General features: G+C 36.0%; 1 protein-coding gene across 1 annotated transcript in view; it reads right to left on the bottom strand.

Moving 5' to 3' along the window:
* NEO1 (neogenin 1) overlaps positions 1-15,047 on the bottom strand; it is a gene marked incomplete at both ends in the record, with an annotated part of 179,080 nt that overhangs the window by 46,485 nt on the left and 117,548 nt on the right. The window contains 2 exons of the mRNA XM_084240180.1: positions 596-750; positions 5,944-6,163. Coding sequence (XP_084096306.1) covers positions 596-750; positions 5,944-6,163 — 375 coding nt within the window. The remainder of the gene's footprint in view (positions 1-595; positions 751-5,943; positions 6,164-15,047) is intronic.

Genomic DNA, 15,047 nt, shown 5'->3' with positions numbered 1-15,047 from the left:
TTTAAGATATACAAGACATTTATAATATAAAACAATCCAATACTCATCTCAGTTGCAGAACACCTTAAGAAATATGAGTAGACGTAACACTAGGCCAAAAGACCCACGGCTCCAAATGAAATCTTTAAAGGGATTCTGAAGTGTGTGGTGAATGTAAACATCAGAGCAATCTGTTTGACTTTCTGATTACAGTTATGAAACACTTATTTCACATGCAAAGCACTGTATCAGAAATTCAAGAAAATAAAAGGATTGTGAAGACTCTGTTTTGCCACAAAACAATGTACATTCATATGATAACTTAAGGAAAGAAAGTGATACTATATCTTAAGACTACTGAGAAACAATATTAGGATCTGAGGAAAGATTCTAGAAGGTTATCTGGGCTAGTTCTTACAGGATGGGTAAAATTTAAACATGCATCAGAATTATATTGTCTTACACTATTTGCTACTGTTTGATCTGAATTAATTTTGTCTCCCCTAACGGATGAGGAACTATTTTCTTGCACCCCAATGATGTACAAGGCTATTCACAGGGCAGACCTTCATAAAGATCTACCTACAAGTGGGGCTGCAGGTGGTGGAAGACTTACCCTCAGGCTGGGTTTCTACTCGAAGTGGAGCTGAACTCTCTCCTGAGCCATGCTTGTTATGAGCCATAACTCTGAAGATGTACACAGTTGCTGGCATTAGGTTTTGAATGGTTACCTGCATTTCTCCTGGGCGACTGGTATTTTCAACACGTTCCCTTTGGACAAAGAGGGATTTGGAAAGAAAGAACATCAATTAGGGAAATTTCTAGAAAGTACAGTGTCATTTTCATTGCAATGCCTATAGACACCACACCACATCAGAATCTTAATAATTTAAGTCAAATTAACTCTCAAAAAATTAAACTTCTGAGATGGAATAGTGCATAATATAGAGACTGGCAAAGAGCAATGCCAGCTGTATTTGATAATGCGCCAACCAACCAAGCTTCTTGCTTGACCATTACTGATCTCTGGTCATATTCACCACTTTCTTTCAGAGAAGACACAGAAAAGGGTCTTCTCAGTGCCATTTTAAATGGGGCACCTGGTCATCAATTTTGCAAATTTCTGCAATAACTGAGTTTTAAGGGGTGATTCTCAGGGAGTCAAAAAGAAGCTGATAGGGATGACCCAATTTTCACAGCAAATATAAGAATACTGTGTATATTTTGGATAGTAAGACCCTCGATAAAAAGAAACTCGATGTAATAACTTTGAAAACATCAAAAATTTAAATGTGTTCTTAATCTAATCTGTAAAATAAGTTCAACATGATGCTGATTTTCATGATTTATTTCTTAAATACTCTTTTCAAAGCATTTTAAAACTGATTTGCAATGTTTAACAAATTGTACCACAAACTGTACAGTCTAGTGCCATGAGATAAAAAAATTAAAAGCAGTTACCTAGATTCTATTCTGGGGAGTCTGTAGGTCCACACTTGGGCCCATAATTATGCTCACTATAATAAAACCAAGAGTTTTCAACAAGCATTGTGAAGGAATTGTGTTAGAATGGTCAAATTTGAGGGAAGATCTGATCTACTTAGAAAAAGTAATAAAAGGTTGAAAAACTACTCTGTAGAAGATATTACTTGGAACTATCTAAGGAGTTAAATCAAAATTCTTATTTTAAAATACTGAAATTACTAACTAAAATTAGTTTAGGTCTCCATGACCATAAGCCAATCTGTGTGACTGTTAACAACATTTGAATTTCAAAAAGCTGTGTTTTTCCAATACTTTTTCTGTAGTTCTTTAAACAACTTTATTTTAATACAAAGAAACCCAGTACCTGTATTCTATTTAGAGAGACTATTAGTCTTAGGGCCACTGGAAAGAGTATTTCAGTAATAAAGGTTAATGGTTAACAGATACTTAAGATATTTATAAAATTATTTTCCGTTAGCTAAACCTCACGAGATGTATTTAGGAGGATATCAATTGATTTCTAACACTTCAAGATTTCTGACACTTGGTATGATCACAAATGATCTCTTTAAAAGGAAAGATGGTATTTTATGCTTTACTGCACTATAAATTCCATGTGAGAGCATAGATTATGTCTGTCCTGCTTACTGTATACACAAAGGTGTTAACAGAGTCTTCTCTAGAGAGATAATGGGCAAGGAGAGTGGGAAGGCTATTTTACTATAATTTGAAGTGAAATGTCATCTCCTTCATGTTCACATACAGAAACACTTAGTAGAATGATCAAATATTCCACTAAGTACAGCATACCACATGTGTGTTAAATGAGTATAAATCTGCCTTCTGATATATGTCATGTATAATAATGATATTACGGATACCTTTTGTTTGTTTCTATGAAAGGGGGAAAAAGTAGGTGAAATGAGTGAAGGGATTAAAACCTAAGACAAATTTCTATGGCAGCATCCCACCCCCTTCCGCCCAAAAATAATCAGTCGCAGGTGTGATTAGCCATGATAGAATACATAACACCTGAAAAGGTTTCTAACACTGAACTCAACTGAGGGCCCAAACAAGTTTCTCTTAAAAAAAAACTTTTAACTTGAAAATAGGATTCAGGGAGAATTATAAAAGACAGTTCACAGAAATATGTAGGATTACAATGGGACTTAGGTCAGAATGTGTCAACGAAGAGTCAAGAGAAAAAGAAAGGTACACTTTATAGTACAGTTCCATTCTGACAACACAACAGCTGGGGTAAGTATCAAGTCACTAATTCTGGGTCTCAGTTTCTTCATGTATTAACTGGAAGAATGAGACCAGAGTCGTCAACTTGTTCTTAAAACACCAAAAAACAAAACAAAAAAAAAAACAAGCCCTAATAGTAAATATTTATGGGATAAGTGGCAAATGGAAAATACTATGCAGTTACTTATAAATCCTATTAAAGTGGAACCATTTAAAACCATAAAAACTATCTTTTGCTCCTGGTCCATAAAAATAAAAGCATTATCTGGACCAGCATCCATAGTTTGCCAAATCCCCACCTAATAATTACCTCTGGGCTTAGCCAATCTCTATAATGGTATTAATTTCTGGAATAACTTATTCACTATTATCCACTTATTAATATTAGGAGAGTGATACTGTCTACATTACATGCATTTTCTAAAAGGGTGAAAATTTCAGATCTGAAAAGGCAGATAAAAAGGACCTTTTATACTGTTTGGAAACTGAGGTACCCAGCAGAATAGAGGCGTGCGATCAAGGCAAACAGTGCCACCTGGTGGTTGAATTTTCCAATGCAGGAAGGGGAATTTGTAAATGCAAGTGCTGGCACACATTTTCACAATGAATTTTTATTATTCGCCTGTGAAGAAAAGTTATTACCCTCATTTTTCAGACGGGAAAGTTCAAGCTTATAAAGTCTAAATAAATTGTTTATAAAACAAATAATCAGGATACAGTCTTTTGACTTACTGTTTTAATTCATTCATATCAGAAATCAAACTCAATGAAGTAACAAAAAATATTAGTCTGCAGGATTTCTCTGTCCACTGAGGTCACTGCTTTTATTTCTATTCATATCCATCCACACCTAGAGGAACATAAACTGCTACTTGAAAGTCTCCCTGACTCCATTTCTTCCTGTCTCTAATCTTGTGCGGTGCTCTCAAAGCACTACTAAGAAGAGCTGTTTAATAAAACCACAGTGCGCACTTGCTCATGAATCTACAAATGCCTTCTGCTGAACCGATTATGTCCAAATTCAACATTTGGCTCCCCTTTATTATACTTTCTTACTAACTGCTACTCTAAACTTGGCCAGTTAGGCTAGTTTTCTTACTTTCCAATCCTTCAAACACCAGAGATACAAATTAACTTCGATTCTTACCTTGCATATCCTCTTCCTCCACATATAGCTGCCTAGTCCTCCTTACCTGCCAATTTAACTTTTATATTTTTCTTAATTTCAACTTCATTATTAATTATCCCTGTTGATTTCCTTTAAAAGGTCTTTCACACACAAATGATGAAAGTAATTTCTACTTTTCTAATACAAGTTTTAAAAAGTATCTCAACCCACATATAATTTGGTGTTATATGTCAGACATAGAACTGCCCCCCCCATGGTAATTACCAACATAATATTTAACAGATATTGACAGATATTTAACAGATACTTAACAGACTTTATTTCATGCTACTTATATGCCAGGTTCTGCTCCAGACAATACTCACTGAACAAGACTGATACCATTAATACATTAACAAAGAGAGAAAATATCAGAGTGGTAAGTGCTTTGGAAAAAAAAAAAAAAACAAACCAACAGGGAGATGTGACAGCAGTGACTCAGTGGTAAGCATTTAGCAACTGGCTCTGTGCTTACCATTGTAAACACTTATACCAGGACCAATTTCAAGCTACCACAACTTCCTGAATTTTGTCATTAGGTTTGAAAATTTTCCTGAAAGTTTAACAACTGATTTGGGATCAGCTGGTTTCAGCTGTGTAAGGAGGGTAAGTTGGGTGGGCATTCATGGAAGGCCTAAGGAGCAGCATATAAGAATGTCAGCCAAAAAGCCAGACAAAATTGTTTATGAAAAAACAAACAAACAAACAAAACACCTATCTGGCAGAAGGAATAGGAGAAAGGCATGTTATTCTGAGGAATTACTAAATGCTTTCTTACCTCTGTGAATGCCTATGAGACATGTTATGAGACTTGAAAGTCTACTGGATACACTTTAATATAAATGCTGTTTGGTAGTGATGACTTGCCTTTTTGTGTCTGGAATTGTTTCCTTATGTTTCTAATATCCAGAACATTCAGTATAGTAGAGTTCAGATAAACATTACCATCTATCTGGCATAAATCCTCATACTTCTCAAGAGTATTAAATCAAGGGATCTTGAGGAAACTTTCTGTACTTGTTGAGTTTGCTGGTCTGGTATTAAATACAATGTATGCCAAATGTAAGCACCTTAACAGAAACACAAGATTTATTTCATGTGTTTGGGTCTGAACCCAAACAAGTATGTTAGCATCTTATTCTGGTGTGAAGTAACAGCACACTGAAGGAATCCACACAGCAATATTTATAATACACAGCATATAGCACACTTACTCCCTAAGAGTTTATAAACTGAGGAAACAAGACAAATGCACATAGAATAATTTATGGTAGTATAAGATTATGTGTTACAACTGAGTGTCAATGGCACAAACTAGTAACACATATATAAGAGCAATGCTGCACATGCTGAAAAGGTGGGAAAAATTTGATGAAAATTTCATGGGGGGTGGGATTAGCAGAATTTAGTTTTAGTTTAGAAAGGGTAATAAGGGAAGTGGATGAAGAGAATAGACTGGGGGTGAAAATGAGTTAAATTGGAGTGGGAAGTGGAAAGAAAAATAAGGTGGAACAGAAAAAAAGCTAGCAGTTGGATATCCTGGATAATTTCCTAGAAGCAGTGAAGAGGCATTTGAGTTCCCTATATGGAAGAGGAATTTAATGAAAATGCTGTTCTAAAAATAGTTGCTAATTAATCATGTCATCAAGGAGACACCTTGGAGTTCAGCAGCCCACATTCACATAAAGGCAAATAATTCATTTAAGATTACTTTAATAAATTAAATCTACCTTAATTTCTAGAATCTGAACGTTCTAAGTAAGCTACAGCATGTGTTGAGTGAATCTTAGGAAAGAAAAAGGGCAACCCCTTTTTATAATTAAAACTTTTATCACTTCCATCTAAATAGATATATCTACTATCTCCCCAAGTCATGTAAAAAAGAAGGAATATCTGAATTTCAGTCCACTTGGAATGTACTTTTAAAGATGTAAAAACAGAAGAGATTCACCTCAACACTATTTTCTAGAATAAAAATTGGTACAGTTCCCACACAACAAAGAGCCAGGGTGAGCATGACCAGGTTGGGGTAGCCAAGAAGCTACACACAGATAGGTGCTTACCTAGCAGCGCCCTCCTTGGCGTAGAAGACAGAGTAGGTTAAGTTGTCCCCATGAGGATCTGATGCAGGTGTCCGCCAAGTCAATTTGATGAAGCGGGTAGAGACCAGGGAGGCCACGACATCCCGAGGAGCTGAAGGCAGTGGTCCAGTTGTGGCTGGTGCTAGATGGTCAGTAGTGGCACTGGTCAGTGAAGTGGGAGGTAATGTTGGGATGGCAACATCTTGTCATGTGCAAACATTGGGGAATATGAAGGGCAAACCACGATGGTTTTAAAAAAGAGAACAGAAAAAAACAAAACAAAAAGAAATAAACAAAACCACGATGGGAAATAAAATAAAATGAGTGAACATAAAAAAGGCCATTAAACTGAAGGCTAACATGCAGGCCAGGGGTAACTACCGAAAACTAATGGGCATCTTCAAGACACACCACTGTAGAGCAAGCAGACTTTTTGGTCACTATAATGGGTGTGGGCAAGGGACAGGGAGAGTGACAGCTGAGAAAAGAAATCTCACAGAAGGACACAGCAGTGCCCCTGAAATAAGCATGCAACATCTGTCAAACTCTGCACAATTAAGTCTCATGTATGTTAAGACCTCAATATTTGCTCTTACTTTATCAAGGTGTAAGAACAATGTATGAAAAGTATGTGGTACGAACTGAGTTACACTCAACAGGCCCCAGGGTCACTGTGACCTCACTGATGAGCTTGTGTGTCTTCAGCACTGCAGGAGAGCTAAAAGCCACAGTTTTCTTCAACCTTAGCCTAATGTTACACTCTCTATTAGGCAATACCCATGGAAGTCTATCACCTTCCTCCTCACTTTGGGATAATGAACTATAGAAATGATTCCTGAAAGCACAGTCTTAGTACCATTTTAATAAAAAACAAAACTGAACTAAAGCTCTGGTCACTATAAAAAATATTTATGTATTTTAGTTTTGTTATATTCACTTGCTTCCTTTTCAGGAACATCTACACTTTCAGTAAATGTTTGCTCCATCACTGAATAAATAAAAACTAAGAAAACACTCAAGAACTAAGATATGTAATTCTGGGGATAGGAAGGACTTTGAAATATGGATTAATATCATAAGGAAACTTTTCAAGCTTTCTAAAGAGGAATCATTTAGTTTTCAGGAAAATAAGGACTTTTAAATACATAAAACTTGACAGCCTGCCCTAACACACTATGATAAAGTGAAAGGAATATTTTTATTAGCCAAAAAAATCCCAGGATATTTGTGTATATGTAAGTAAATACAGACTATTCAACTTCCAAATAAATCTTAAATTATTTTTCTCTTATTTGTAAAAGTCTCACCCCAACATATTTGATTTTTCAAGTAAGCTATATGCATTCAACTCTGTTTCACAAAATAAGTCCTCACACTTTCTTATTACAATTTTAAATTTCTATAAGGGTCTACATTAACAACTTCATTATACTAATGACAATCTTAGTTCACTCCAGGTTACCACTAAGATGTATAGTGATTGGTGCAAATGAAGCCCAGCCTGAATTCTGGATTCCCTAATAAAGGAAAATTGCTCATGGATACAGGAAACACTTCTAATCCCACTCAGGTTTCTAGAAGTAGATGTAGCAATGATCAGGCTGAAGCATTATCACCACTTTAATGGAAAAACATCAAACAGCTGTTCTTGCAAAACTCAGTTCAAATATTCTCAACTTCTCAATATTCTTTCTTCTCCACTTTTAGTCTTAACTTACACTTTATGTATGATTTACAGTCCACCCCCCACCAAAAAAAAAAGTAGTGAAAGTACACTGGCATTTCAGATAGCATCTATATGTGACTGTCATCTGAATAACTAGCAGGCTAAAGAGAGAAGCTACTATTCTAATTGCCACCGAAAAGTCAATCAAAACTGCTACAGGTGTTTATCCCATTCTCAAATTACCATAAGATAAATGTATGAATATTCTAATATTTCAGGATTCATCTTTAAAATTTCTCTACTGGGCGCAGCAGTTGAGCGCTGGGTTGCGAAGCTACCCGCAGCCTTTGCAGCGGTGGTTCATTCCCCGGCCACCAGGCAAAGGTCCCACATGGTGCGCAGACCTCTCCTGCTGCTGCTCCCCTCAGTAGTGTACTTCGTCAGTCTGCCTGTTCTGCTCCCTGCTCTGGCTCTGGTGAATTCTCTCACCTTCCCGTGCTTCTGACTGTACCCAGTGCTTGTATAAACAAACAAACAAACAAACAAACAAACAAACAAACAAATAATCTTTAAAAAAAAATTTGTTCACTGGGTCCTACTCCACAATTCTCATAGAGAAGTTCTTTCTCGCCCACTGTAAGAAGCTCAAAGAAAGCAATCAAAAAACCTTGAGAAACAGAAAAAACAGAGTCCAATAAAACAACTGTTCTTTCTACCTTAAAGACATTCAAATGAAGCACACTCAACAGGGAAACAACCATTATACTAGACTATTTATCACAGCACTTTATTAAAAATAACAACACTAACAGAATGTGAAAAAGGCATCAAATTATTTTCTCCTGAGAGTAATCTATCACATAAAGGAGCTACTGAAAAATATGTGGCAGTAACAATGAATTTAAGGCTGTACACTGGTTTTTCCTAGTGGTGTCTCTCCATAGATGAGGCATATTTCATGGATCTGTGTAAGCAGTAAAAGATACAAATGTCTTCCCCCTTCCCCAAATTAATACAATTCACCACTATTTTTAAAGTTAAAATATAATTGTACTTAATTTAAAGAAAGCTAAAGAAGAGGAAATATGCTACACAATAGTGATGATTTAGACTTAACATCTTCTTGTACTATCACAATATGATTTATAAACACCTGTTTTTGGGAGACTCAGACTAAGAAATAGCCCCTGGCCAGACCCTACCCCATTTTGGCAGATGCCCCATGTAGGAGTCAATGTTAAAGATCTTAAGATTTTTATGGACTCTAGAGATTCACAGCACAGGTAAGAAAGAAGAGCTAGAGAGCAGAGACAGATTTTTTAAAATTAGGAGTAATTTTTTAAACATAAAATTCTGTTTTATAGTAGAATGTGATGTTTTGTGAGGAAGACTGTCCTACTGTTGGAAGATGGTAAGGGTTACTGTAATCACTGTAAAAGTAAAATTTGTGATTTAAAAATTCTATTTTTTTAAGATTTTTTTGGGCCTCCCCTGGTGGCACAGGAGGTTGAGCGCCATGCTGTAAAGCTGTTCGCAGCCTCTGCAGCACAGGTTCAATCCTGGCTGGCCGGGGAGGGTCCCACATGGCGCTGCAGACCTTTCCTGTTGCACCCGCTGCTCCCCTCAGCAGTGTATTTTGTCAGTCTACCTGTTCTGTTCCCCATTCTGTCTCTGGTGAATCCTCTCACCCTCCTGAGCATCTGGCCTGTACCTCGGTTCTTGTATAAATAAATAAATCTTTAAAAAAAGATTTTATTTATTTTTGCATAGAACTGTGGTGAAGGTCAGTGGTGAGGGAGGTGAGAGGATTCATTAGCAACACAGTGGGGAGCAGAACAGGCAGCTCTATGAGATACACTGCTAAGGGGAGCAGCAGGCAAGACAGGAGAGGTCTGCTGTGCTGTGCCGAATGGTTTAGCTCCCTGGCTATCAGACAGAAGCGGTGATAGCGTGATAGCGCTGAGATTTAACCTCTAGGCCACCGGGGAGGCCCCAAATTCTATTAATTTTTCAAAACAGAAAAAAATGGTCTTGCTAATAAATCTAAGAGATTCTGTGTTTAACATTTTACTTGTTTGAAACAGAGCAAATTTCATTGTTATATATTATTAAAGAGAAAGAAAGCAAACAGCAATTAGTTTGGTGAAACTAACATGAATGTTAAGGACTTGACAGATATGTGCTATCTCCTTCTAGGTGACAGAAACAATGATCTATTTGATTTTTTGTTATGGAAAAGGCGCTAGGAATGTTTCATAGCAGATAATCTCCCCATGGAGGAGTTGACTTGGGAATAATCTTCCATATTATGAACCTTATTATTTAATTTCTAGAAGGAGAAATCAAAACATTTACTTAGCATGAAAATAACTCCAAAATATTCTGAATCTCCTTGAAATTTTCATGCAAATTCAGACACCTTTATTGATGCCAGTATGAGGAGCCTCTATCTAATTAATTCTAAAACTATTTGCCATTCCTGCGGGGGTTCATATTAATTCGAACAAAGGGATTCAAACCGATAAACTCAAGATCCTTACGCATATTTAAATAAAATTTACTCAAATATTTACAAGTCGGCAACCCTGATGTAGCAATTAATTCAAAAGGTTATATTTATAAATTAAAGACAAAAATAAACTGAATAAATACACATTATATTTATTAACATTTATTAAAATGGTAACAGATCAAGCAATGCTAGGAATTATAAAATTACATGATAAAAGGAATAAGTCCTTTTAGTAGGGAAGAAATTGTATTTATTTAATGACTACATTTATATAAAATAGTAAACAGACAATGCTAGAAAGGAAATAAATGTGAAATGAGGTTAAAAAAGGGATTTCTGCTGGAAGATTGCCAAGAGCATTGCAGTTGAGGTGGTATTAAAACTGGATCGTGAAAGATATCCAGGATTTGGTGTTGGTATAAGAGAACTGCATCTTATTAGCAAAAACACTTACAGGCTAAAGTACAAGGTGAGTGAGGAACTGAAATCCATTAATCTTGGTGGAGTAGAAGCTATACACTCACAGCAAAGTATTTAAAAGGACCTGTGTGGATGTCTATCAGTCAGATGCATGAGGTTGATAACCTGATTCTGACATACATATTAGTCATGTGATCCTGGGCAGGTTACTTAATGTTTTTAAACTTCATTTTTTTTTAAGCTTACATACAAATAACAACATCAACTTTATTGTGTTAATGTAAGGATTAAAAGAGATGTTCCCTGACACAGAATACTAACTTACAAAAATTAAAATCTACTTTGTTAATTGAAAGTGAATGAAACTGGATCAAGTTAGACTATACATGCCTACCATCTCTTTCAACCAAATTCTTTTGAAATTACAGAAGAAAAATACTTGAATATGAAAAGATATCCATCCTTAAAATTAAAATGCTGAGAAGTACTTAAAAAAAACGGTTTGGTGAAAGGAAAAGAATACACAAAATCTATACAACATCTGAGAGAAGAGAAAAGTTTTCAAATTACCTGATATGAGCAAGATCAGACAAATTCCACAGATTAGCCATGAGAAAACACATGCTTAATTAAATGAAGAACTATCTTTGGAATACCTGGCCCAGACATGTTTGTTTCCCTTCTTTTCCACATACTCCTGGTTTTCCCGTTGTTTCAGAACTCTTTCCCTAATGAGTACTTAGGGCAATATTTTTATGAACTGACTTTAATATGTTAACAACAGATAAGCAGGGGTGAGGATATATATGTATACAAAGCTACAGCATGGAATTAAAACAGTAAAGACAGGTACAAAACTCAACAGGAGAAATAATAATCTAGAGATCAAAAAATACAGGAGAAAACTTTAAAAAATGTTAAGGGTTTGGGTATCTCAAAACAAGAATGTGACATTAAAAAGTTTTTAGAGATACTAGTAATGAAAAATATAGCCAGGGAGCTGTCCAGTTTCAGTTCTGGCATGTAAAGAATTAGAAAAACCATAATTCCTGTGCTTACAACAAAAACAAAAATAGCTGGACAAACTGAAAATGAATGACTTTTCTTGGACTCATCAGAAAACTCTAAGTACCAGGATAACTGCTACCTCAAAATCTGGAGGGCTGGGTACATACAGACAGATACAACAATCAAGATCTGCTTATATGAAGCAGAAATCACAGCTATAAATTGGAAGGAACACTTAAAATGGTAATTTTTGAAGAACTGATAAAAGGTTGAGTGTGGACTAGAATAAGAGATTCCTCAGGGCCAGTCTTAAGGATGATCCTATATTTTTGTGGGTTTTCCCTCTAGGAACTCCAGCAGATTCTCACCTTTAGGATCCAAAAAAAGATCTCCTCCAATCTCCTGCATAGGGAGGAGAAGAGTAACTACCGTGAAACATTCCCAGTCCCTTCTCTATAACAAAAGTACATGCTTCAGAGGAAAAGACTTTGCTAGAAGGCAATTCTGAAACCTGTGTACCAGCTGAGGAAAGTTGTCTTCTAGCTTTCCAGCCATATCTATGGGGTAGTGGGCAGAAATACAACAACAGGGGACAGGGCTTCAAGGAAATAGACTGGAAACACTATATACAGGGAAAGGAGTAGAGAGCAGGGAGAAAAAAACCACCACTGTACAAACACTGTTAAAGTTACAGAATGATACACAGGCCCAACTTAATCAAAGATTACGAAATGGTGCTCCTCTTCATCCCTATCTTAATACCACACAAATAGTGCTCAGTGACCAAAAGGGTATTTATTACATGTGAAAAAACTGCAAGAAACTCTCTGAGGAATAGTATATAGGAAAGTTTCAAAGTCAAGAGTACAGAACAAAAAACCAAGTATATAAGAGGAATTTGAAGCCCCTGGTATCTACAAAAAACATTAAACACAACCTAACTCCTAGTTAGTTAAAATCCTCACACTAAAGGTTTAATGACTTCAGTTCCTACTACCTGAAACAAGGTGCCCAACTTTCAACCAGAAATTGTAAGGCATCAAAAAGCAAGGAAAAAACAAAAGACTGGAGAAACAAAGCAACCACTCGGACAAACCACAGTAACTGGAATTACCAGATTTGGAATTTGAAATTATGAATACAATATGGGCTCTAGTGAACAAAGTGGGTAACATGCAAGAACAGATGAGTAACAGAGAGTCAGAACTCTTTAAAAAAAATCAAAAGGAAACATTACAAATAAAAAAATACAACAGCAGAAAAGTCTCATCAATATACTTAACATCACTGAGGAAAGTCTCATCAATATACTTAACATGGCCAACCTGAAGATTGGTCAACAGAAACTTCCCAAAATGAAATGATATGAGGAAGGGAAAAAAAGACTAAAAACCCCAGAATATCCACAAACTGTTGGACAAAATCAAAAGGTATAACATTTAAATACTAAAAGGAAAAGAAAGAGAATGGAGGAGAAGAAATAGGTGAAATAATAATGACTGAGAATTTCCCAAAAATTAATGACAAACACCAAACGAACACAGGGGGCTCAGAGAACACCAAATGAAATACATATTTTAAAGATTCATGTGTAAACATATATTCAAATTGCTGAAACTAAAGACAAAGAGAAATTCTTGAAAGAAGTGAGAGGAGAAATATCACCTTACCTGGAGAGGAACAGTAAGAATTACAACAGACTTCTTGTCAAAAATCATGTAAGGAAGAAGAGAGTGAATCTTGAAAGAAAAAAATAACCATCAATCTTTAATTCTATATCCAGCAAAATTATCCTTCAAAAGTGAAAGAGAAAGAAAGACTTTCTCAGACAAACAAAAACTGATGGAACTCATCACCAGATGACCTGCCCTGAAAGAAATTTCAAAAGAAGTTCTTAAAGCCGAAGAAAAATGACATAGGCCAAGAAACTTGAATCTACATAAGGGGAGAGCATCTGAGAGGGGAAAAAAATGAACGTGAGACAAAATCTTTTTAAAATCTTAGTTGATCGAAAAAGTATTTGTTTACAACAATAACAGTAATAATGTACTGAGTGATTTTAGCATGTGGATAAGTGAAATGAGCAGTTACAATACATAAGGAATGGGAAGGATGAATTTGGAATATTGCTATAAAGTGTACATCACAATTAGATTACTTAACATAGTTATTAATACAATGTAAATACTATGTAAATACTTGTCACACTGTCCTATATAGAGACTGAGGAGGGGAAGTCTGTCCATGTGCAACAACTGTAGGCATGATTACATAGCTGGTGTCTTCAATCCACAGTTGATTGTGGATTCAGAGCAAATGGATACAGAAGTCCAACTGTATATTAATTTCAGACAAAGAAGACTCTGGAACAAGGAAGATTACTGGCAACAAAGAGGAGCATAGCATAATGTTTACACTGTCAATTCACCAAGATGACATAACAATCCTACTCAAAAAGAGTACCTAAATACAGGAGGCAAACTGCGAGGAGAAATAGGTAAATTCACCATTATAATTATAGAGCCAAGAGCCTCCCTGGTGGCTCAGCTGTTGAGCGCTCGGTTGCAAAGCTGCCCGCAGCCTCTGCAGAGCCAGTTCGATTCCCGGCTGCTCCCCGGCCACCGGAGGAGGGTCCCGCATGGCGCGCAGACCTCTCCTGCCGCCCGCTGCTCCCCTCAGCAGTGTGCTTTGGTCCTTCTGCCTGCTCTGCTCCCCGCTCTGGCTCTGGTGAATTCTCTCACCCTCCCATGCTTCTGACTGTACCCAGTGCTTGTATAAATAAATAAATAAACCTTTAAAAAAAATAATTATAGAGCCAAACACCCTTCTGTCAGTAAATCATAAATCAAGTAGAAGAAAAAATTAGTAAGGCTGGAGATGACCTGATAGCATTATCAATCTACTGACACATAACAGATTCTATTCAACAATAGCAGACTGGACACTCTTCTTAAACTTACATGGAAATTCACTAGAGATATAATGCCCTAACTATGAAACATATTTTAACAAATTGAAAAGAACAGAAATCGTTCAAAGTATGTTCTCAGACTACAGGAGAGTTAAACAAGAAATAACTAATGAATATAAATGAAAAACTCTGAAATATTTGGAAATACACACCTAAGTAATACATGGGTCAAAGAGGTTATCACAGAGAATGAGAAAACACTTTGAATTGAATGAAAGTGAAAACAAAACTTATCCAAATCTGTGGAATGCAACAAGAGAGATGTTTAAAGGGAAATTTACAGCATTAATACACATATTAGAAAAGAAAAAAATAACCAATGTTTCTACCTTAGGAAACCAAAGGAACACATTAAGCCTAAAGTAAGAAAATAAATAAAAACTAGGCTGCAATCATTGAAAACAAAAATAGGGGAGTGGCAGAATAAGACTGACATTGATTACATGAAAATATCAATAAATTGATAAACCTCTAGCTAGGTGCATCAAAAAAGAAAAAATAAGCCACAA

This window comes from Talpa europaea (genome assembly GCF_964194135.1).
Source record: "Talpa europaea genome assembly, chromosome: 8".
Lineage (NCBI taxonomy): Eukaryota > Metazoa > Chordata > Mammalia > Eulipotyphla > Talpidae > Talpa > Talpa europaea.
Note: the sequence above shows the minus strand (reverse complement) of the source record. Positions and strands in the feature narration are given on the sequence as shown.